General features: G+C 37.3%; 1 protein-coding gene and 1 long non-coding RNA gene across 7 annotated transcripts in view; one reads left to right on the top strand and one right to left on the bottom strand.

Annotated features, from left to right (window-relative positions):
* The first annotated feature begins 504 nt into the window (after positions 1-504).
* Positions 505-10,710, top strand: LOC143723986 (uncharacterized). Its single transcript, XR_013197211.1, has 3 exons — positions 505-634; positions 1,161-1,296; positions 9,150-10,710. It is a non-coding gene; the product is annotated as an uncharacterized LOC143723986 (long non-coding RNA).
* Positions 10,711-20,973: 10,263 nt separating this feature from the next.
* Positions 20,974-25,658, bottom strand: part of tbc1d4 (TBC1 domain family, member 4) — a 37,038-nt gene continuing 32,353 nt past the window's right edge. For all 6 annotated transcript variants that reach the window (XM_077215597.1, XM_077215596.1, XM_077215598.1 and 3 more), the window contains 2 exons: positions 24,407-24,583; positions 20,974-22,981 (listed from right to left, as the gene is read on the bottom strand). In XM_077215597.1, coding sequence (XP_077071712.1) covers positions 22,751-22,981; positions 24,407-24,583 — 408 coding nt within the window. In that variant the 3' untranslated portion in view covers positions 20,974-22,750. The remainder of the gene's footprint in view (positions 22,982-24,406; positions 24,584-25,658) is intronic.

Below are 25,658 nucleotides of genomic sequence, written 5' to 3'. Positions count from 1 at the left end.
ATTTGGGAAGTGATCCCCTGTTTCTCCCCATCTTCCTCTTGGCTTTTAACCATTCAACCTTTTCTTTCTCTCCCTGGCAACCCAAACCATAGTTGGGCAGATCCGGCAGGACTGTATTTCTCTGGATTTGGTCCCAGCAAACAAAACCTGCCCTGTCCACTCCATCCCCAGATGTTTTGTATTGATTTCCCTGTGGTTTTGGCAGGGTGGAATGGCTGGGATTGTTTCTCCCGTTTTTCTCTTTTTTGTTGCAGGCAGAATTAGAAAACGAAGAAGAAGGAAAAGTCAGCGTGTGTTTTTGGCTTTGCAGTGCATGTCTGCTGGGCGTGGTGTCACATTTCAGGCAGAAGTGTGGCTGGCCTTACTCATTTTGTTATCTCTCTCTCTCTCTCTCTCTCTCTCTCTCTCTCTCTCTCTCTCTCTCTCTCTCTCTCTCTCTCTCTCTATCTTCCCCTTCCCCTATTCCTCTTTACACTCCCTGATTAATAATGCAGAGAGTCTCTTTATCTAATGTTCGGCTGTAGGTGAGTGCTGCGGATGGGCAGGTGAGGAGTGTACCTGTCTGCCTTTGAGCCTCAGAGACCTGGCTGACAGCCTAATTCTGAGAGGCATAGGAATATTGGACAGTACAGAGGTACAGTATGGCAATCCATATACAGTATACACTATCTAGATGGTCCAAAGCTGCTCATGGGAAGCCAGAGGTTGCTTTTTTATAACTTACTTTTAGAGTTAAAGGTTAAAGGAATATTTTGGGTTTAATATAAATGAAAGAAAACAAATCAATGATGGTGCTCTTACAAAGGTGAATGGGGACAATTTTTGCATGATTTAAAAGCTTGTAATTTTACATTTTTCCCAGTTAGTCTGGGTTATATTTTTTATATATTTTCTTCAGAGAAAGAGAAGACTTAGGTGAAGGTTGTTAAGGAGAAACAAGTGAAATATGAATTGAAGTGTGTGTTTTTTAATGTTAAAATACTTTCTCCTGCTCTAGTTTTATATAGACAATTCTTAAGTGATTGATTAAAAATAGTAAAACTGACTCCATTGGTGTGCTAGTGTGGGTCTGATTGGTAGAATGGCACTTTGGCTCTGAATTGTTTTAGATGGACTGTAACATTTAACCATGGAATGTTAATGACATTTGTCTTGCACAGGGCATTGGTGAAGTATTATGAAGCAAGCGCACACCCATTGTCTCATCCCATATAAGTTAAAAAGTCCCTCTCCATCCACTGAAATGGCAGCTAAACACTGAAAGAAACAGCTCAAGTGGAATGGCATGGAGCCATGGTAAGTTCACCAGATTTACGGTTGTATGCAAGACTGTAGACTCACACCCTCACCCACGTCATGTTTCAATAACCCTCCACGGCAACGCTTTATAAATGGCTGTCGGCTTAACTAACGATCCGCTGTGACACAAAATAGCTATGAAAATGTACATCAGCCAAACCAAAAAAACAAACAAAAAAAAACTAAATCTGTGATAGATATGACTGGAACGATCACAACTGTTCGTTCCATGCTCTGTGAATAGGGTTTTCAGACTCATTTAACCTAGCGCTAATATTCATAGCTAAGTCACTAGAAGAAGCTCATGATTTCTCCCTCTCTGCGTCAATGTGATTTTCTTTATCTGTCAGAGTGCAGCTTGCACATAGAATCTGCCCTGAGTACACGGCTGCTCCAGTGTGGGTGGAGAGTGGGCGAAGGTGCGTGGCATCTGCCACAGTCCAACGCCTGAGGAGAAATAGCAACACTTCACATTCAAACTCACTTCCACTGCAGCCTTCACATTGTTAGGCACTGGATAGATTGAAAGTGAATACCGTGTTTCAATGAATCATTTTCTTTGGCCAGGCTTTACCCTACACCTTCGACATTTCCTTACAGCACTCATTCAGAACGGTGAAGGAGAGGATGAGAATGGAACATAAAAGTTTCAAGCACACTATGTACACACAGCAAACAGTGGATAGATTAAATATTATATGCATGCATTCATTGATAAATGATCATTTTCAGACTTGTTTTTTTATCTGTTAAGTGATATAGTTATCCCAGTCTTTATTATCATTAGCATATATGAGAGCAATATACATGAATATGTCAGGAAATAATATTTTGCAAATATATTTAAGCAAAAAAAAAAGTTTCTGTTGAGGTTAAAGGCTATCTTTTGGTATTGTAATATCTCAGGTGTAATTTTCTTGCATAAAAAAAATCCCTATTACAAAATTAGGAGTTACACTTAAAGGTACAATACCTTAGATTTTATGCCGCTAGAGGGCGCTACATTCAAAACAACAACAACAACGGCTTTGCTTGATGACGACGTGAAGGAGCGCGGAATGACGGGAACTGTTGTTTTCAACTCCACCGTGGATAAATCAGTCAGACGGGAATCGAAAATTAATTTTCATGGATGAGGTAAAGTTCGATTTCTATAAATGTTGCGTTTAATGACATGCTTGTTTTTAATTAAACTGAAATAACCGCAAGAAAAGTAAGGTTTAATAGTAAATTAGTTATCACAGATGTTACTGTATTTGTTGAATTTTGATAACGCTGCGCATTTTAACGTTCATTCGAACATACCCACATCATTTGCCAAAGGACTGATTAATCTTTATGTAGAACATTGTATATTTATTTACATAGAAGTATTTGCGGTGAATATGACCTTACGATTTTTCACATCATATGCATAGACAACAAGACATTCTAACAATAATACTAATTGTTTTGAATCCTTTACTGACATGAAAATTGAATACAGAACACGGTGTTACTCACCTATCAATTAAAACACATGCAAGATCGGCGCATCTTTCTAGTTCGAGATTTTCACGAAGTTCTCTTCATTTAGGAAATGCCACACCGATGTTGATCCTGGTTTTATTTCTCTTCATGTCCCAAATTCTTCTTGGGTCGTTTGGTTGACCCGTTCATTGACGTTTGCGTTAATGAGTTTCTTTGTCGACAGAACCAGCTGCAATCGCTAAAGAATAATTGTGTTCCATTCCATAACAAATGCGCGAAACAAGCTGACGTTTGTTGCTTGATAGACGCTAACGCACAACTACACCTTCCGCATTTGTCCAGGACTCCACGCAGTACGAGCGGAAACCGAGGGTAACGCGGATATGACGCGATTGACTGGTGACTCCCAGCTCACCCCTGCTCACACGCCCCATTTCCTTGGTTAAAATCGAAATTTTCTCGCGATTTAAACATTGTTTGAAACATTTGGAATATTGTAAGTTATCACCTTAACTAAATATATAACACTGGCCTTGTGATTTTGGAATATTTTAATGCAAAAATCTTAGGTATTGTGCCTTTAAATTACTTAATTACACTTAAAAACTAACACTTGAAATGTAGTGGACACCACTGTCCATTTCATAGTCGCCAAAAAAGTTACATGGAATTAATTAAATGTGCCATGTTTAGATTTACAAATATGAACCCCCAATTTGAAATCCAGTGACTCCACAGTGAATTGTCTGACTTGGGATACTCGCAGAAGTAACATAAATTGTTTTTTTATTCTCATTCTGGCCCAGGCTTTGGTTTTCTCCTGCCAAAACTGTCTCATAAAAACACTTCCATTTTGACATCCAGCCAGTGTCCTATTTCATAATGTCCCCTTCTTTCCAATTTTCATATAAATATCTGCTTATTTTCTGTGTTTCATTAACACTCAACCACTGTCATAAACTTACACAAGCCACAATATTTATTGTCCAAAGTTCATGTCATCACTGTAGTTTGTGCAGAAAAAGTTTTGAAGGATCATGACATGGGGGACATTTTGTACAAAGCTGTTCGATATACTATTATATACACTAGAGCTGACTTTTTTAATATTGTCTTTATTTAAAAAAATTGAAGTAGCAAGCTTAAGTGTACTCTAGCAAGCCTATTTTGCTTTATTTTAAACAATAGCTTTAGCTTAGCTTAGCTAATTGTTTTCTGTGAGTATAATTGGTAGGCTATACTATGTTATATGTGTCACAGTTGTGTTCTGCTTAGTTTGTTTTCATTGGACTTGTCTGCCTGTCATCACATCACATGTCGTCTTCTATGTCATTATCAGTTCATCTGTATCACCAGTGCTCTGTTAATCAGTTTCATCTGTGTTTGCATTTAGTTCCGTCTGTTCAGTCAGTGTTTGTCCGATCTCTGTTGTATTTAGTGTGTTACATTATCTTTAAACCTTCGGTTTGGAATTATATCCTCGCCGCCGTCTGCCTTCCTGCAATCACCTGTGACAAAATGAGTATAATGGTATAGCTAAGGCTAATTTACATAAGTAAGGTAAACCAATAAATAAATGTCGTTGAAATTTTACATTAAAATTGTAGTAGATATTCTGGAACGCAGTTTTTATTTGAATACTAGATGGCTTGGTAAATTTTTTACATGCAGTGAATTGGACCCCTGTTACTCTGAAGCTGCTTTTATTCTAACAGCGAGAGTAGAGACGACTAAACGATAGTCTTCCGACAAACCTTTGTGCTGTGTGGATGCTGGTGCATTCCAGAAATGTCTTTAAAATTAAATAAATAAAATTAGGAGTACACTTATTCCCCCCTGCTGCTGCTGATCATGCACACAATTTCACTCAAAGTGTGCCACTGGATAAATTGACTCCACACTTGTCAAGGCATCAATTATTCAGCGGCTGAGCCTTTCAGCACCACCATCATGTCCCTCTCATTTGATTTGGAGGACAGGAGAGGCGAGCGGTGCTGAAGCGAGCCTGGCGGAGCGCGGCGGAAAGTGGCAGAGACTTCTGTCTGATTGGAGCGCGAGAACCGCCCGAGTGTTCATTAAACCCCAAAAAGTACACCAAGGCAAAGAGGACGATAACAAGACCCTTGAGCCGCTCGTACCCAGCTCTCTCACATTTCTGGAAGCCAATAAATATTCTCCCGCTCTCCCTCTTGCACAAACAGGCATGTCAAACGAAACTAACGAGTCAGCAAAATAGGCGATCCCTGTCCCTGCGGTGAGATCCGGCTACTTTCATTTGTTCTATAATTTGGAGCTCCTGCAAAGGATTAATAGACCCAGAGTCATTGTAAAGGGATGAGACATGGCCTCTGTGTCCAAGACTGACACCACACAAGTAATTGTTCACAGGCTTCAAAATTAAGCTACCTTTTTACCGCACCTAATGACGAGTAAACGTATTACTTCGAGGCCAAGAAACTTTTAAAAAATGAAAACGAAAACAATTAGAATAATTTAGGTTTAATGACAATTGTAATATCTTTAGCTTTTTTCAGTAACGAGTCACATGAAGAGAGTTGTTCTCAATTTTGCCACTGAGAATGTATTAGGAAGAAAAAGTTTCCTTCAATAGGCTACTTTTTCAAAGAGCTGTAACACATTTACTGAATCTATAGCGCGAAACAGATATTGCAACCATTGTCAAGTCACCTTTATTTATATCGAGCTTTATACAAAACAGGTTGTTTAAAATCAGCTTTACAGTGATAACAGGAAAATTATGCAAACAGTAGGCTACATATACAAAACAGTTCAAATGGTGTCATTGTTCAGCTAAAGTCTGTTAAGCGTTGATTCAGTTCCGTTGTAAAGATCAGCAAGTATAGGCCTACGGGGCAGTTGAATGCTTGAATCTGATTGGTTGATGAACGTTATAAGGTGTGCAATTATTTTCAGGGAAATGCACAGATCCAGGCAGGTCTTGACGCACCTTGACGCATTTCAGTTCCATTTAAAATAAAATAGTTTAACAACTTAAAGAACTACATGAATTTCTCACTAGTGAGGTAATAACAGTGCTGTTCTTGAGGCAGATAAATGTTCATTTACATGTATGCATTTGGCAGATGCTTTTATCCAAAGCGACTTAAATTGCATTTCAAGGTACAGATTTACATTCTTATCAGTTCTTGCTTTCCCTGGGAATCAAACCCATGACCTTAATCAATCAATCTCTCTCTATATATATGACTGCATTAATAACATTAGTTATGCATTAATAACATCAGACTGCTATCAGTGGCTGAAGCCTCTGTTAGATTAGATGCTTACACACAGTGTTTAAAAGGACAAAAACTATGTCAAAACTCAAATCTCTTTAATTACATCATCCGAACAATGTTTTGAGGAACATAAGCGGAATAATTGACTCCGGGCCGTTGAATTATTAGAAAAAGAAAGGCTGCATTACCACCTCGGGTGTGCATTATTTTTCTAAAGATTAAATGTCCAGAGTAAATTATTCCTTAAATTAGTTCATTTAATCTATAAAGCATTTCATCCAGCTCAGTACAGTTCTCATCCAATAATGTCAGTGCAGTCAAATCAATTATAATGTTAAAAATATAAAGGGATTGTTCACCCAATAGTGAAAATTCTGTCATCTAATCACACTCAAGTTTATTTCTTCTGTTGAACACAAAAGAAGATATTTTTTTTAAAATGTGTAGTCAAAAAGTTGATGGGCCCCCATTGACTTCCATTGTTAAAGGGGCCTTGGGCCTGTTTGGTTGCCCATATTCTTCAAAACAACTTTTGTGTTCAGCAGAAGAAAGAAATACATACAGGTTTGGAACAAAATAATAACACAATTTTAAGTACTGACAGAATTTCCATTTTTGGGTGAACTATCCCTTTAAATCTAGTCCAATCCAGAACAAATTACTCTTATGAGCTTATTTTTAGTGAATCAAATATATTCAGTGTGACCAGTGTAGTATGACTCCTGAATCAATGATTCATATGATCCTATTCATTTTAATGATTTGTTTCTTTTTAGTTAATCAAACACATAAAGCTTCTTTGAATTGAAAGAAGCTTCAATTCAAAGATGCAGAGTTAATAATAGTTAAATAATAGTAAAATAACAATTTAACTATTTAACTATTACTATTTAACTATTATTATTACTATTATTTAAGTTTAGTATTTAATTAGCTTTTATTTATATTTTTCATAAACATTTTGGTTATTTTGTTATGATAGGTGTTTGTCATTTTTATCTATCATCATATCTGTCAGTCATTTATTTATTTATTTATTTATTTATATATATATATATAAATACTAAAATGACTAACTCAAACTGAATTTTTTCAACTTCAATTTATTTGATATTTCAGTTTTTCATTTGTTCATCAAATATTTATATTTTATTGTATCCCAGCTTTGTTTCAATTAACAGAAGCATCAATTGAAAATGGTTTTAGTTAAGAATCACAATGAACTGGTCTTATTTACTTACGCAGTATGTTATATACATATGATGCTTAGTGTTAATTGTGGTGTTAATCCATGGTTGTTCCTTAACATTTCTGTGCTGGAACAGATCTTGAATCACATTATTCCCTGGATTAAAGTGGAGTGAGGTCAGTGCGTTGCCATAACTCAAGCAAGAAAACTCTACGGAGTGTAATATGAATAATGAAGTTGTCCCCTGAGCCACTAATATGACCTCAGGGCTGTGATCCAAACAGTTTGCCTCAGTGTTTGGGTGTAGTCGACCCGGGGTATCCTTCAGACCCTGCAGCCACTGAAACGAAAGCTGTCTCACTGCGGTTAGTAAAATAGTTGGACAGTGAGAGCATGTGGTGGCCACGACTCAAGGCAGTCTGGGTGAGCAATGGAACTGCTGAGCTCTGGAGGACAAAAGAGAGAATCAGCAAGAAAACACACATTGACCTGGTTTAAATTTACATGGAAGAATTTCAGGAAGAGAATTGTCCGCTGTCAATGTATACATTGTTGCTTTTACTTGGCAGCATTTATAAAAAAGAAAGTTATAAAAAAAAATGAATGTACACAGTAGGGTGTGATCTGTGACCAAATATCACTGCATGTATCTTGACTACTGCTAAACTTAATGTGTCATTAAAATGTGATTATGTGCACCTTTTTATGATCTAATGGTTGAGTGTATGTACTAATAAGGGTTTGGTCGTGTTTAGATAAGCAAATATAAGAACACAACACATGCCAGTGATATGTAACACATCTTTCTGTCATCTCTTCAGCTTTCAAAAGTTACGAGAACAGCTGGCTGGTTCAGTTTTTTGACTGCCATAATACAGTCTGAAATCTTTATTGGATTGCTTAACTCTCCTGGCAACATTGAGGGCAAGACGTGAAATAGTATTATAAGCTCCCTGATTGGTGAGTCGATCTTAATCCCCACCCAGGATCTAGAAGTTCATCAGAGTTTGGAAAACAAAAGTCTCTCATATTCTAAGCTCTGCCAGCTCCATGCAGGGAATGGGATGGGTTTCATAAATCTCTGAGCCAAGTTCCTTTGAGTCCATTGGGGGGGCCAGGCATCAGCCATGACTCAGTCTTTCAAGTGTAACCCGAGCCAAGACATCTGCATTGCTCGAGAGGAGGGTACTGAGGCGCAGATTTGGAACACTCAGCGTTGGGAATTTTGGGAAGCAGTGATGCCTATCAATGACCCACTTTGATTTCAAAATGCTAATTTGTTCTTTGTTGCCACAAGATGTTGTTTTTGTGTGACTGATTGTCTGAGGAGCACCTGATTTTAAGAGGAGAAAAGATAAGTAGCTTCCTGTCATCATTTTCCTCAGGTGCTTCCATAGCCTGTGCTAATGTTCACAGCCAAAGGGAAGGTGTGTGTGCTGTCTGAGTTCAGCAATAGATTGCAACTCTCTCTTAAAAGTGGTGAATTATTACACCACTGTACTATTATATATTTTTAAGACTTTAACAGTGGCAAGTAGTGGCAAATTTTATTTTAACTTTTACCAGCCTTTGCAGCATCTTGGCTTGCTTAGCTAATGTTTGCATTGATACACATGTGCATTCAATTTGTTGTTGGCCTAATACTTAAGATTAGGAGGTTTTTTTTACTCTAACGGTAATTAGCCTATTAGAAATTATAATACATATGCTTTTTTTCTGATATTGTATGTCAGACGTACATGTAGGAGGGAAACGATGAGAAATGCATGATGTATAGTTGCCATTTATTTTCTTGAAGGGTTTCAATTATATGTTACATGTGTAATAGTTGTTTCTCTTACACTAGTCTTTCCAGTCGAGGCACATGTGGACAGGAAGGTGCAAGGATAATCTTTCACGTTTTATTGTGTCTTTCCTTTTTTTGTTAACAGTACTCGTGTGTGTCTTTGTGCAGTCCTGTCAGTGTGTGACCTCCCATGTCCTAGAGTCCTGCCACCACACCCCCCAGCTCTCAGCGTGTCTATTCCACCCTAGACAGGAGCCAGGTTGCCAGAGCTACGCTACTCCCACCCATTAGCTGCAGGAATCCAACATAACCATGGTAACAAGTCTCTCACCCCAGGGGAGATGAGCAACAGAACTGAAAGACTCCATTCAATTTCCACATCCCCAGTCCACTAGGGCTGACAGCCTCTCATCGTTTGTGTTGCAGTGGGCAGGGGTATGTGCTCATTAAAAAAGCCAACACACACTCACTCTCTTTTCTATACACAAGTCCATGGACACACACTGCCATACATGCGCTTCACATTAGCTTCACATTAGACTGCATCCTTCCTCAACATGTGAATGCTTGAATTGCGTCTGGCCACTTAGCCTGACAGAAGATAAGATAGGTTTTAGGACTGGGCTTTTTATTCCAACTCCCTACATAGTTATGTTTTTATGTCTTGGTGTGTTTCCACCCTCAAGATTAATGGTGTCCATCTGCACTCCTAAAGATCAATACTTCTATTCACCTTTGCCACACTTTCTTAATAATTCAGATTTGTGTCCATAGATTGTTTGGGGTGATGTTGTGGCGCTGACTTATTTTGTTTCTGATTATCACATTTGGTGTGTTATTTCGTTTGTATCAAAAAATACAAACTATTAGTGAGAAAAGTAAAATGTCCCAGTACCCATACCTGAGGCACACCGGCCTTCTTTGGAAGCATATGCCTGTCTAATCTGTGGATAATAATCCATGTTTCTGCATTTAGCCACCACAATATCTAGAGACCCATCTACTCCCTCAAATGATGATGGCATTGGAGCGCATGCTTAAAATCTCGATGAATCCGTGCTGATGAGATCCAGGAAAGGTTAATGAAGCACAATGGGAAATCAGCCCTCCTCCACTAGTGCTGTGAAGAGGCTAAAGGAGTTCTCTCTAGGTGGAGTGGGAGAGAGCAGTTTCAGGTTCTCTCCAGTGAGCGATGAAGCAGCAGTGCCCACACTGCCTGAATCAAAGCCCGGCCCAGCCCCAGTGCGCAGGGAAACCATGCAGGCTTTCAATTATTAGTCAGGCTGGGGACTGGAGGATGGAAGCAAGAGGTAGGAAACTCTGCTGGCGAAACTTCATATATCAGTTACTCTACTTTTTTTAAGGCAAAATAGATTTTAGGAATAGAAAATGTTAAGACTGGAGAAACATGAGCTAGTCAGAGTTTTTTTTTAAGAGAAACTGTAATGGGCAGTGCTTAGATTCTCTTGGGGACAGTATTCAGGCTGGTGATTGCTACGCATATTTGTGCTTCGATTGTACAATTTCAGGATAATTACTTTTGTATAATTTTTGGACTTATTTACACTTCATGCGTCTTTTTTCTTTACAGCGCAACCTGTGTTGTCGAGTTCACAAACTATCTATTTTGAACTGGCCCTTGTAATAAATCGTTTAAAAAGACTCATGAACTCATGAACCATAACAGTTTACTCATGAATTCAAAGAATTTAGAGCTTTTCCACTATTTGAGAGTTTGTAACTGATTGTTCATGAGTTTGATAAGTTTATACTTTTTAATAATTTTACACATTGTTATATTATGTTTCAGTTTGACACAGGGGATGCAATTTAAAGTTTGGAAACTTTGGAAAGAAAAAGGCACATTGCATCTAAATATACCCAAAGGAATTTGTAATTTGTGAATTGTGAATTGAAATCTGGAATATTAATACCCCACCCTACTTATAAAAACATTTACAATTGTTCTTTTCATGATCGGATAGCTATCCGCCAAAAATGAATGATGTGATCAAGAGTAGCACCACTTTATGCCCCATAATTCGCCTCTCTCTTGTCTACATAAATAGTGCTTGATGGCAATGGTCCCTCCTTCAGAAACAGGAAGTAACTGGTCAGGGGTGGAGGTAGTGAGAGAGCGAGATAAAGATAAAAACAGAGAAAGGGAACGATAGAGCAAGCACATTGGCTCTTAGCCAGATACACAAAACCTAAGTGAGCCGACCATTACGCCTCAGTGCCTTCTTTAGAAACCTCATTTGGAAAGTTCAGCATCTCTACACAGCAACTTCAATGACCTCAGAGGCCCCAAAAAGGCTGAGATATGAGGTGTTTGTGTGAGCATGACGAGAGCTGGTGAGTTGTGGTCTTAGGGTGGAGGCAGTTTGTTATTAGATAGATGGGTGTGGTGTCAGCGCAATGAGATCTAGTTTGGTTGTGAAATTAATTGAGGGTGCGCCCATGGTTGCACTCCTTTACGATGTTGCCTACTCAGCAGAGCTTGTGCGAGTTTGTCTCCACAATTGTTGCACCTTGCTTTCAAACAGATGTGCCACTCAAAGGACTTCAAAACAGGCTTTTAACGCAGCTCCTCCCAAGGCAAAGTTCAATCCAGACATGTGACGTGGGATATGAGCAACAGTCTATCAGCAGTGCCTGGACCCATGTAGAAAGGAACAGGGCAGAACAACAAATATTTGGCAGCCATTCGCCCATCCAAAGGCACACAAGAGCAGCCCCCAGTCAAATGTTTGCTTTGCTGGTGGAGAGTGTCTTCACTTATCACACTGTTTTCACTGAGGTCATCACAGACGTCAGAAGAGTGTGGTTTCATCCAGTTCTTTTTCTCTCTCTCTCTCCCTCCCTCCCTCTCCCTCTCCCTCCCTCTCTCTCTCTCTCTCTCTCTCTCTGTCTCTCTCTCTCTCTCTCTCTCTCTCTCTCTCTGCCCACTGCAGCACAGTTGAGGATGTATGTATATCAGTGTAGTTTCACACCCATAACGCCCCTCACCGATAGTCCAGAAAATCCCCAGAGTTGACCTCCTCCCACAAAGGTTGTCAAACCAAGTGTTATTTTTATTTATTTAATTTTTTTGCAAAGAAACTGGCCTCTTTCTCTGTTGTTTTCTGTCTATGTAAACAATGGGCTCTGATCTGGTTTGGTGAAAGGATAATATGATTAAAAAGGGAGTAGATAGAATATTCAATGACCCTTTTGGGATCAGGTCACATTTGTCATGAGAACTTAACTCTAACGAAATTTGATTTTCTAGATGAGGTAAGTCATAAGGGTTATTGTTGATGTCAGTGTAAAAACTTACATGTTGCCAAGCCAAAATGTATCATATGTTTCTGTCCCTAATTAACAGTGAGATTTATTACTGAAAGAATTCCTATTTTTTTTCCCTAATCAGACCCAGAGAGTAGAAATGCAAGAACAAAATGTGTTCAATGGAGTTGAGAGTATTTAAATTAGCCCAAATATTAAATTAATTACTGTAACTTGCCAGATTTGGTGATGTATTGAACTGAACACCACCTACATCATTCAAAAGTTTAGGATCAGTAAGATTTGTCATGTCACCTGGAGTGCATTTATTTGAACAGAAACAATAAAAACAATAATATTATGAAATATTGTTGAAATGTAAAATAACTATTTTCTATTTTAATATATTTACAATGTAATTAATTCTTGTGAAGACTGGAGTAATTATGCTGAAAATTCAGCTTTTCCATTAGTGTCAAATGATGATTTGGTGCTGACAAATTATTAATAATGTTGAAAACAGTTGTGCTGCTTAATATTTTGGTGGAACCCAAAATGATACATTTTTTTTCAGTATTCTTTGATAAATACAAAGTTGAAAAGAACAACATTTATTGGAATTTCATTTGTAACAACGTAAAAGTCTTTACTATCACCTTTAAATTAAAGCCATCCTTGCTGAATAAAAGCATTCAATTCTTCTAACTGTATTGGCAGCTTCTGTACAGTCAAGGTGAGCCAATCCCATGATGGTTGCGCGGTAGGAAGAAAAAGGGATGCAGGTCTAGATAGCTAATATTTTGATCTAGTTCTTAATTAACAAATTATTTAATAAATTGATCTTATTGATCAATTTACCACACTGGCTTCCCAATTTCATATTTTACCACAGTAAACTAAAATTTCTCACCCTGTGGCCCTTAAAAAGTGAGTTTCCTCTACAAAAAAATAAAATAAAGATATGATCAAAATAGCTCAAAGCAGGATTTATATTTATATATATATAAGATGTGATAAGATGTGATACATGGTGGCACAAGCAGCACCAGCTGGGAGGGGGTGTGAGCGTTGTGCTATACCGAGGACGTGCATGGAACCTCCCTCCTCGCTCTCAACATCCCTCCTGGACCAAACTGTGCTTTGTTCCCCTCCCAAAGGGGAAGGAGATTAATTCAGTGCTGGATCAGGTAAACCCAGTGATTTTCCCGGGGACGTTGCAGCCGGTCTTTTGGGATTAGCTGCACACTCGCCCGGCAGCTGGGGGATGAAAGTGGAAGTGTGGCTTGCAAATGGCCCCCAGGCAGGAAAGGAGCCTTGACAGGTACACTAGAATAAACACTGATTGCATTCAAAAAACACATTGTCTGCTTTGATACATATCAAGTAGGGTTTCTCTTTGTGTTTGAGCATCTGTCCTCTGCTTTTAAAAATTGCTGTGACTGTGAAATGTCTGTGCTGATAATCTAATGAGCTGCCACAGATTCTTGACAAATGTAAAACCTCAAAAAACTGACAGATAAATATCTATGTGACTATCTGCATGATGCTTCAATAACATGGATTGTCGGTGCATTGGGAGAGTATATGATGACTTTAAAGTTGTAGACTGAACGAGGAAGGGGCGAGGGATACGGGTAGACTTTACTCTGCTCTCAAGGCCAGATGCAGTAGTCCTACACCTGCGTCTCGGTAGCTGTCTGCAAACCTCTGTCACCTGGCCTCTGTGTACAATTCCCAAACACAGCACGACCGGTACTCTTGCGGTACTTTGATGACATATACCGATTGGTCTGTGCAGTTTAGCTTCAGGACACATATGAGTTGCATCCGAAATCGCATACATTCATGCTCTATAGTAAGGTGTAAAAACAGTATGTGACAAAAGAAGTATGTCCGAATTCACAGTACTCAAAAAGTACCTGGATGGCCTACTACTTCCGGCAAGATTCTGAAGTGTGCATACGATGGACACTTTACTATCCCATGAGGCCAGGGGAGAGGATTAATGATAACATGGCGGATGTATTACATGCAGATTACATTCATGCTACACACCTCATACTATGGGCCTTTCCAAATACCCACACTTGCGGTCTTTGCCCTTGACCATTAGTCGACTTACATGACGTATTTTCTGTATTTGGCCGGAGTGTTCAAGTAGGTGTGAAGACCTAGCGTCTCTATAGCACGCATTGTGTTTATCATTGTGTGAAAATGAGTTTTTACATGCATATGATACGCAGTTTCGCGTGCATATGATACGCACTCTATTGCGTAATACACACACACCACACACCACTAATCCTACCCAAACGTTGAATACACACGTACCTCACCCCACTACTTATCCTACCCAAAGGGGTTTACAGTGCGTATCATATTAACGTAAAAATGAATTTTCAGTGCGTATATATTAACGTAAAAACTCTTTTCCGCATATAAATTGCACATTTAATGTGACCGGGTCGGAAGACCGCAAGTGTGTGTTATAACAAGGCCCTATAGAACATACTTTTTTAGCGGTCGTGAATGAATTATTCAAAATAACTACCTAGTCAAGAGAGCATGCGATTTCAGAAGCAGCCCTATGCTCTGTCCCAATTCGCCTACTTCTACTATCCTCTTAAAGTATGTACTCTTTTTGTGAAGAAAAAGTACATACTTTTTAGTGTGTAGCAAAAGAGTAGGCAACTTTGGGACATACTACTTCGTCATCTTTAACGGACAGGTCTGTCTCTTAGTCACATGCATCCTGTCACCGTAAACTGCCCTGTCAATCATCTTGTCAGTTAAAATCCTCCATTCAAACTAATTTAATTTCCTACCGTTTCGGAAAGAAATGTTGTAGCACGTTGATCTGCCAGTCGTGGGTCTTTCATGCGGAGACTCTCCTCATGTGTTTGCAATTTGAATATAATGATGCATTTAAAAGCTAATGGCTAAACGTATCTTTACAAAAGTTCACAATGCTGCTGCAGTCGAAATATAATGTGGACAACATTGCATAAATACATTTTCGTCAGGTTAGATACTGATAAATTACTCTCAAACCCCTTTATCTAAACCTCTCTAACCGCCAGACTTGCACATCCTCCATGTCTGTAAGTTTTTAACACTTTTAACTGGTGTTTGTAGTTCTAAACATATCCTCATCCAACGCGCAATGGGTTGTGGGCAATATTTGCCATTAGAGTGTGTATCGATCTGCACTTCGGTTTCTTACCGGAAATAGTAGACCATCCGGGTATCTTTTGAACACTCATTTCAACATACTACGATTTGGGATGTACTAATTCTAGTTTCGAATACTATTTAGGATGGATGGTACGCGAATTGGGATGCACCGCTAGTCTCTTCTCTGATGACTTGTTTACCGGCGCGAGGGCAGGACAACTCTCAAAAATGAATGTGTGTTTGCAGTCGATTGAGGAAGGGTGGAGTTAAGTGGTCTAAACATTTTCACCGGATATTACATTTTGATTAAACATGACAAATAAAACACATGGATAGATTTACAATCAAATCTATAACATGAATTTACAAAATAACGGACATTTTCATTTCATGCTGCCTTTAAGGTGCACCTTTTTTTTTTTTACAAAGACACATAAACAGATTAATCTACATGAGGGTGCTATGTTCATACTCAAGTAATTGTGAGACAAAATATTCATAAAAGTCTTCAGACTGTTGTTGCATCTTGTATTAAATGCAGCTCACAATTGAAAAATTATTTTGAATTCTGCAATCATTCTTCCTATACAGTTTACAGCAAATAAGACAAGATGATAAATAACCACAATGAAGAAATATACAGGCTCAGCATTTGAAAAGGAAACCTGATTTACAGAATCAGGATATTAGGCCAAAAAGAAAATTGAAGCAGTGAGTTTGAACAACACAAAAATAAAGTAATAAAAACTAGCTATTTTGAAGAAAATCACTCATTGGTGCTTACCTGTTCAAAAGTCACAGATGTGTTGTGGGGTTTTGCTATGCCATTGCTACATGGATGGAAGGTTATTCTCAGTGTTTTTTAGTATGTTGCTATGCACTTGCTATATTGGGTTCTGGATGACTTTTAGCATGTTGCTATGTGATTGATTGCTACAGGGTGTTCTGTTTGTGCATCCCAATTCGTGCTTTGCACTATTCTTCGCTTTTATGTAGCATAAATAGTGTGAGTAGTGTTCAAGCTGAAAAATACCCTGATAATGCACATAATTAACCAAAAATAACTAAGTGTGGAATGCTGGAAACTTTGTGCACTCAATTGTCGCAGCTTCCCTTACTAAGCAGAGGGTGAGGGGGTATCAGGCTCCAATGTTGAAGTAAACTTATCAAATTCACACAGTACACGGTTGAGTGCATAGTAATAGCGTATAGTGCATCATTTGGGACACAACTTATGTGGTCTTTAGCATGTTGCTATGCAGTTGCGTTCTGGGTGGGGTTTTAGCATGTGTCTAGGGTTTTCAAGGTGGTTTTGAGCATGCAGTTATTTACTTGTATAGATCCGAAATTCTCTACCTTATGTTAGTATATGGGTTTTCAACCATTTTATCAACCAGTAGGCAAAAATCACAAGTCTAATTACTTAAATCAGGCTAACTTGATGCCTGATTTGCATGAGTATACTGTCTAACCTAACACTATGAGCAATAATGATGGGTTGCCTTTGTTATCTTAACAGAAGTAAGCTTGTTAACTGATCAAAATACTTATTTTGGCTAAAAATTACTGATGCTGCTCAATTACTATTCGTTTTAGTACTCTACAATTAGTACAATACAAGTTTATGAGAATATCCCATCATCTGAATTTCCCACCTGAAGAAAAGGTTAGACTTTATTTTGATGGTCCCCTTAATACTTAGTCAACTAGTCTACATGTCAACTAACTCTCTCATTAGAGTATTAGTTGAGTATTAATAGACTGTTAGGGTTAGGTTATGGTTAGTAGTGTAAGGGGTTAGGGTTAGTAGATTAAGTTGACATGTAGTTGCAAAGTTACTTATAGTCAGTATGTCTGTTGGGGTGCATTAAAATAAAGAGTTAGCAGATATTGAGTAGAGCGTCTAATACTCTAATGAGAGTCAGTTGACATGAAGGTGCAACATTACTTATAGTAAAAAGAAAAGGCTATCTAAAGGGGACCATCGAAATAAAGTGTTGTCATTGTTGCTTTTCAAAGTAATTGTCCCCCTTTTCAAAGTAATTTTCTACTGTTCTTGCTTTTTGCCCAAAATGATTATCTGCTACATCACGAACTGTGCAATATGATTCACCTTAAATGGCTAGAGGACACTGACTCCCTGTATTAAGTCTAACCTCCAAACTCTGCTTGACAACTCCAGCCTATCTCTGGCCAAGAATTAAACTGCAGAAACAGGCTTCTTTTAAGGTTGAGGAGTGACACTAAGGAAGGCACTTAATGTAATGACTATTGTTAAGTTTGCTATATTTTATTCATTTGTCTTAAAAAGTGTAAAGCATTTTGATTTTTCGGTATTGTAATGGAGAAGTTGACAGTTTGGACCCACTTGGTTAAGGTTTAGCTGGTTAGCAATTGCAGTTAGATGTTGGTTGTTGTTGTTGTAACAGCTAACACCATTCAAATTTAGCAGTGTTTTCTGACTAAAAGTATAACCTAATAAAATATTTGTTTAAATGACAGACAGAGAAGGATGAGAGAGGACCAGGCCTGGGACATTTATGTTAGTGTCTTTGTTTTTGTTTATTTGGCAGTCATCCGTGAGGGGCTCCTGCTTTACTTTCATTTTTGTAATTTTTTTTTATTTGGTAGCACTTTAGTTGAGGGTTCAATTCTCACTATTAACTAGTTGCTTATTAGCATACGTTGCTGGGATATTGGAATTTACTCACCCCCAGTCATTCCAGGCCTATATGACTGACTTTCTTCAGTGGAACAAAAGAAGATATTTTGAAATTGTCTCTCAGGTATCTTTTGTTCAATCTGGAAATCTGTTTTCACACAAGGAGGGAAATCATGCCCCAAACAAAGCTGTTTGATGGCTATTTTGCAGCAGTCGGTCACCCTTTGACATAAACCCCTTTATTGTTCATCTCTATGAGTGGGAGGATGGACATGGTATTAAACAAAAAGCACTGATAAGGTTGTGCAGAGGAAGCTTTCCGTGCGCCAATCCCCAACTGACTTCCATGATCTATCCAGGCATTTCCCCTCCACAGGAAACACCCTCACCAGGGAACATGTACGGAATGCTGCCTTTTGTTCAGAGCGAGAGATAAGCGGCGTGACAACGCTCCAAGTGTGGTATTTTTGCATCCTCTCGCCATCAAAAGGAGGTTTATCGAAACGAAGGGTGGGTAATGCGCTGTCTCCATCTCTCAGCTGGTCCTATATCTGGTCCAATGACTCATTGTCTACTCCCTGCAGGAAAATTGGACTTAACTTCCCATCTATCTTGTAAGACTTCATATCACCACTTTCTGTGCCCAAAATTGTGATTCTTCTGAGTAATATGGTTGGGAAAGAACTGATGCTCTTTTGCATAAGCACAAACATTTATCAGGCAGAACACAATCAGGTCAGACTTTCATTAGACAGAGGAACTTGTCAGTCTAACACTTTTTCCTAATTTATTGAGAAAATCTTTAGCCAAAACTAAACGGAAATTTTGTCTTAAATCTATATCTTTGACTTATTTACAGGTTTATGGCCCAGTATCACAGACAGGGCTTAGATTAAGCCAGGTTTAGGCCTTAGTTCAATTAGGACATTTAACAGCTTTTTTAAACGTGCCTTAGAAAAAAACTGATGTGCATCTTGAGAAAAAACAAACAGTTGATTTCAGTTAAAACAGCTCAAACATTTTAGTCTGGGACTAGGCTTAAGCCTTAGGGAGTATGTTGAATATATTAACTGTATGCATGTCTAAAAAAAGTGATTATGTTTAGTTTTTTACATCCATGTTTCTTTTTGATTCTATGGACTCAAGATTCAGTTCAGCTAAGATTACGTTTTTGCACTGTAAACTCGTAATAATAAATTAAATACCCCTGCCAGTTCAGTGTCAGATGGTGTTACACTAGAAATGCACATAGGCAGATTTTATATTCATAACAGCAATGCTGTATATTAGTAAAAGTGATATGTGATGATTTATGTAACTGTAAATAAAAAAGCTCTATAATATTATTACATTTTATGTGTGCATAAAAATTTTAGTCAATGAGGAACAAACTCAAACACTAAATCTTCTGATTATGACATCACAGCAAGTTGATATGAAAAGCACCATAAACTCCAAAGATGCCTTTTTAAATGGAAAAGAACATCACTGTCATTGATCATATTGTTGAATTATATAGTTAAAAGTTTATAATCCGCCTCTTTCACAATTCAATGCATTTATTTAAAGGAGAAATGTGTTTAAAATAGCGTGACTTGATTTGAAATTATTAAATGTAAATAAAATGATGACCGTAAACTAAACATTTAAAACGGAAATCCTTTTTACAGTACATAACATTTTTTTTAAACATGCATGTATAATGTAAATAAAACTGTCCATTCTTGCAGGAGGAAATTGAGGGTTGGATTGTCATGCAGCACAGGCAGAACTTCCTTATTCTTCCTCCGAATATGTATTAATAAGAAAGGGGCACAGAACAAAAACCTTTTAATTCAAACAGCACCTCAGAGAGCAATCAATAAAATACGCTGCCCTTTTGACTTCACTAAACCGTAAACATCTTCAGGCTGTCTTCTTGTATTACATGTTGGCAATGGCAACATTATAAAAGCATGAAATTTACATCACAAAATATTGGTGGTATTACAATTTCAAACCAGCACTGGCCTTGAGATAAAGGATAAGCACAGCCAGCTCTTCATGACTGGAGTCTCAGACCTGCTGTTTAACAGCCTCAGGTAAAGAGAAGGGCTCAATTTCATATTCAAGCGCTGTTTGTAGGCTCTGTTTACTGGACGGTGAAGAAAATCATGCAAACTGGCTCAAGTATGTCATCAGTTTTAGGTCTTAAAGGGATTCTAGCACTTTTGCCATTGTAGACATAATCTGTCTCAAACAGTAATGAAAGATGCACTGGCATATTGAACTTCATATTCATACAAATGTTCAACACACACAGTGGGGTCCAAAAGTCCGGGATTCAAAATCTAATTTAAATCTGGACATAAACAGTTTTAATAGTTTGTAAAATGTGAAGAATAAAACAGATTTCATTGTGTTAATATTAAAATTTCACTGTACCTTAGTTTTTAGATGATGTAAACTTACACAGATTGATCATAATATCCAGCCATGAATATTTTTATATTTGACTGGTACCAACATTTTAAGATGTTTTTGCATCCCATGCATCCCATATTGCTGATAAACTTTTATGTAGTAAAACATTTTTGCCAGTATTTGATCTTCATGCATCATTCTTCAAATTCTCAAAACGTGTTTATATTGAGCTTAGATGCACGCATATATATTTTTTTATTACTTTTTTTTTAATCAAAACAAAAAATGTGAATTGTGCTTACTGGCCCAAGTCAGAGACTCTCCCTCAAGGATTTTGTCCTTCCTTCAATGTATGTTTATACAATTCGTTATGTTTATTATCCACTAGATAATCATTCACCAAGTTTGAACAATAATAATAATGCTTTCCTTGGCAAGCAATAATAAAAAATGGAAACAGAGGTATAAAAAGTTGATTTTAATGGAGTATGGCAGACTGACAACTCAGCCAAAATCAAGAGGAACAATCACAAGATGCTGTCATTACACATACTTTCAATGATGAACAAAGATTCATTGCAAACAAAAGTGAATCTGAAATTAATGTAGTCCAAGAAAACTCAGCATCTTTGTGCTGAAGGTGTTGAGAAGTAACAGCGGCATGTGATAATGGAAAAGTGAAGGTAATGATGAACATGTTTTGGCACACTGAATATAAAGTATGAAAAAGTATGACTATGATGCATCAAACGCACCATCAGTCCATTTGCTTTATGTTTTATGAGACGATACGACTGAGAAATTATATCATGATAGCACTGAGAAATATTGAAAAGTTGGACAATGTGATGTTGCTCTTTTCCCCCATCCTTCACATTGTTAAACTTTGGTGCAGAAGTATTGCTAGTATGTACCTTCTTTGAACAGGTGATGTATTTGCAGCCCTTTGTTATACATGTGCATGTTTCCACTCTCTCTAAAGATATGCAAGTCTTTTCAATTCGCAATGTCACAGAAATGTATTTCTTAAAAGAGATCAAGAAAACGATCTAAAAACAATCAAAAACCACTACCTAGTATAAAGATTAGACATATTTTACACACCACTGGTAAACACCACCAGCCCAGCAGTAACTCTTCTTAATATGCCACTTTTGACATATATTCACACAAGCACAAAATAGCAGAAAGAAGCTCTTGATTAAGTTTCCCTAAGAGTTTTACCATCTTACTACAATTGTGATTCATTCATTGAACTATCAAAACAAGGTCAATTGTGAGACAATTTGAAGACAGACAAACAAGAATGACTGTTCAAGTAGATAATCCTGTAAGTATTCTGCTCATTCTTCTTACTGTATATATACAGTCTTATTTAGCCACCAACAGGCAGTTTAACCCAATGCATCATCTATCATTTTTGTTGTATTAGGCCCAAATGACCTAACATCAAGTAAAACCTGTAATATATAAAAAATGATGACATAAACAAATGAAATCAATGCTTTAGCTCTTATACAACACTACAAAAATACTTGCGCAGATGTCAAGTACAGTGCGGCACAAAACTCTAAGTGATCAATTGAAAAGAAACCCAAGCTATGGTAAAATCCTCACAGGATTTTGGGATTTATTATCCACAGTGTTTGAATGATTACATGCACACATCTTTATGGCATAGTATCCAGCACAATGTTATACTTCCTCTTTGCACACACAGAATACTGTGGAATAACAAAGATGAGGGTTTAAAGACAAGAAACCCTTTCTTGCTTCAGACAGTGATTCGCTTGAAGCCCATGAGCTCAAACTAGGAAGTCTGGACAGCAGGACTGTTTGTAAGTTGCAGAGGAAACCCAGCAGCAGATGGTTTCACTTCCTGCCTGCACTTTAGGTGAAGCACTTTAAGCAAAAGGTCAACCCGGTAAATATTTGGTTTCCTCCAAACTCCAGGTTTGGAGCGCCAAGTCAAAAAAATCTTCACAGTGAGCACACAGTCATGTGTGGACATTAATGCAACACGCAACATATGCGGACTAGTCATGATGCTCTTTGGAAAGGAAACACTTCCGTATTGTTTTCAAGTTTAAGTGTAGCCGCAAGGTGACAAACGTTCACATTTCTCAAATGTAAAAATTGAATTAGGCCATCAAAGCTGAAGCATGATGGGAACATGGAGGAAGAAGCAGACTAACACTACTGATGTACCGATATGATGCATCAGTCAGTAGGACGGCCATTCAAGGCTTTTTACAGGCAGCTTTGGCTTTCCCATTATTGCTGGACTTGAGTTGTGTCATCTCCACCTCAGCCATGGCTTCTGATGGCAAACTGCTACGCATGCGCTCAATGGTCTTCTGGTAGGAAGCTTTCTCCTGTTCCAGAGAACGGATCAGGTGCTTCATCTTGCTCTCTCGTGACAGGAAACTCTCCACGCTGCTCTCCAATGTCTGAATCTTCAAACGAGCCGCCTGTTAATAAGAAAACCAAACATGAGCACTGGGTGATGAATGAATCTTGTAAAGAAACTATCGAACAATAGTGTATATGGTCACATGACAAAAATTGTGCAAAGTGTTTGAATGTTTTCGAAAGAAGTCTCTTATGCAATCTAAAAATGCAGTAAAACAGTAATGTTTGGAAATATTATTACAATTTAAAATAATTGTTTTCCATTTTAATATATTTTAAAATGTAATTTATTCCTGTGATGGAAAAGCTGAATTTTCAGCATCATTACTCCAGTCTTTGGAGTCACATGATCCTTAATATGTGGATGTAGTACTTAAGAAATGTTTCTTAGAATCAAAGAAAGTTTAAATATTTTTTAAACTTTTGTGGAACAAAAGGTACATTTCCATTGTCTGCGATGGAACAGACGATATGAGATGTAAATAGTGACCGCGTTATGGAGGATGATCAGATATTTCTTTTAATTTGATTATTAACTTGCATTAACTTCGCTCCGATAGTGCGCTTGGCCAACTATAGAGAAACTGGCAGCAGGGCAGCAGACACGTGATCAACCCTGACGTCACTACATGCATTCTACCAGCTGGTTAACAGTGCTGAAAATTCCAGGCCGTGAACGGTTTGTAATCCTACCGTGCCGAACCAAGCTCAAGTGGAAGTATAACTGGTACCGTTCTGTCTGACAGTGGAAAAGCGGCTAATGTGAAAGTCTTTACTGTCACTTTTGATGAATTTAATGCATCCTTGCTAAATAAAAGTACAGAAATCCAACTTTTTAACGGTAGTCTATTAAGAAAGGGTGTTTTTAATGCTACTTTGACATTTAACATATCAAAGTAGATTTTCTATATGGACAGTAAAATGACATTTATCCACGTCTAATATATATATATATATATATATATATATATATATATACACACACACACAGCATATATTGCATACATTTTGGTGAAATGCCAATGGCTCAAGTAATAGTATTATTGATAATCAGTTTGCTTCTATATACTATTACGTTAGTTTGGAATATTTGGAAAGCGAGCTGCATATTCACTTTCCCCTATATCATGTTTCTAGGAACAGCTTGGTTTTAGCAACAGGTTGTTTTTAAGGACAAATTGGAGATGAGCATGTTGTGACATTACATGTTTAGTCTAATGGAGTTTTATCTCTCCCACATTCATAAACACTAGTGGATGACCGCTCAACAAGCTATTGTTGATATTTGAATTCCTATTACTTTTAATTTAAATGTGAAAACCAAAATACCATTTTAATATTCTTTGGTAGTAAACGAAGAGGCGTATCTGTAAAGATATCCAATTTCAGGCTGTTTGTCTTTTGTACTGTGCTGCCACACACTGGCAATAAAGACACAAAACACTTCTCTACTTCTGCTATTTTGTGATATAACATCTACATACCTGCAGTTTCTCTAGCAAGTCCATGTTCTGTTTCTTGAGCTGGGCATTGGATTTCTCCAGTTTATCCAGCCTATCAGACTCCTCTGATGGTGGAGGAGCGTCTGACAGCTCATCCTGCAGGACGTGGTACTCCACTTCATACGCGTGCAGCTGCTTGGAGACGTCCATCTCAGTCGCCTGCAAACCACATTTCATACTGACAGGTATTGTCAGAGAATATGCCACAGGTTCTTTCAAATTATTTACACATACTGTAACACACACATATATATATATATATATATATATATACATATATATATATATATATAAATACACACACATATATATATATATATATATATATATATATATATATATATATATATATGCTAACAATAAAGGCTTTTGATTTTTGAAAAGCAAGTCACACCACCTAGTGGTTAAATAATGTTCATTCTACTCTAAATAGGCTGTTTGGCCAGTGTGTGGAGAGAGACACCAGAGTAATGCATACTGAACAGAAAACACTGCGCTGCCTGCTATTAAAAATAGCATGTGAAACAGTGCTTTACGGTATAGTATCCAGTTGCAGTTTTAAAGAAAAGGATATTTTGAGTTTGATCAAATAAGTCAAGGAAAACTTGTCAAAATCACGGGTGATCAGAGTAGTTATAAAACTAGTTTTTTGTAAATCCTTTCAGTAATTGATATAAAGACAGAAAAAAAATATTAAATGAACAGCTGAAACTTAAAAAAAAAAAGTATAATTTTGCCTTGGCAAGTAAATATGAAGTTGATGTACTTAAAATAAAATGTAAATAATAAAATGTAAATATTTTTTTTAAATGACAAAAGCGCATACAGTATGAAACTAAATTAATAAAATTTAAAAATAAAGTTTAACTCAACCCAAACCCATTAATAAATACTATAATACTATAAATAATACTAAAATAGCACTGTAACTGATATTACTTACATACTCATTTGGAGATTGTATGTAATATTTGAATAAAAAAAAAAATCAAAATAAAACTGTGAACGATTTTAAACAATTGAAGCCAAAAAAAGAGATTAAAAATGATGAAACAATTAAAAGCATTGCTGACAGGCTCCAAACCATACACTTTCCCTAAAACCTTCATAATTACTTTATATTAAAATCTTGATATTAAAAAAAAGAAAAGAAAAAAAAAGACCATGAACACATTATTTGCCAACTCCCTGAGAAACAAAACTTTTTTTTGTTGTTGATGAAATTAAGTCACCA

Source organism: Siphateles boraxobius, unplaced genomic scaffold (genome assembly GCF_051911475.1).
Source record: "Siphateles boraxobius isolate OS27281-9 unplaced genomic scaffold, OSU_SipBor_1 7, whole genome shotgun sequence".
NCBI lineage: Eukaryota > Metazoa > Chordata > Actinopteri > Cypriniformes > Leuciscidae > Siphateles > Siphateles boraxobius.
This window is presented reverse-complemented; position numbering and strand designations above follow the sequence as displayed.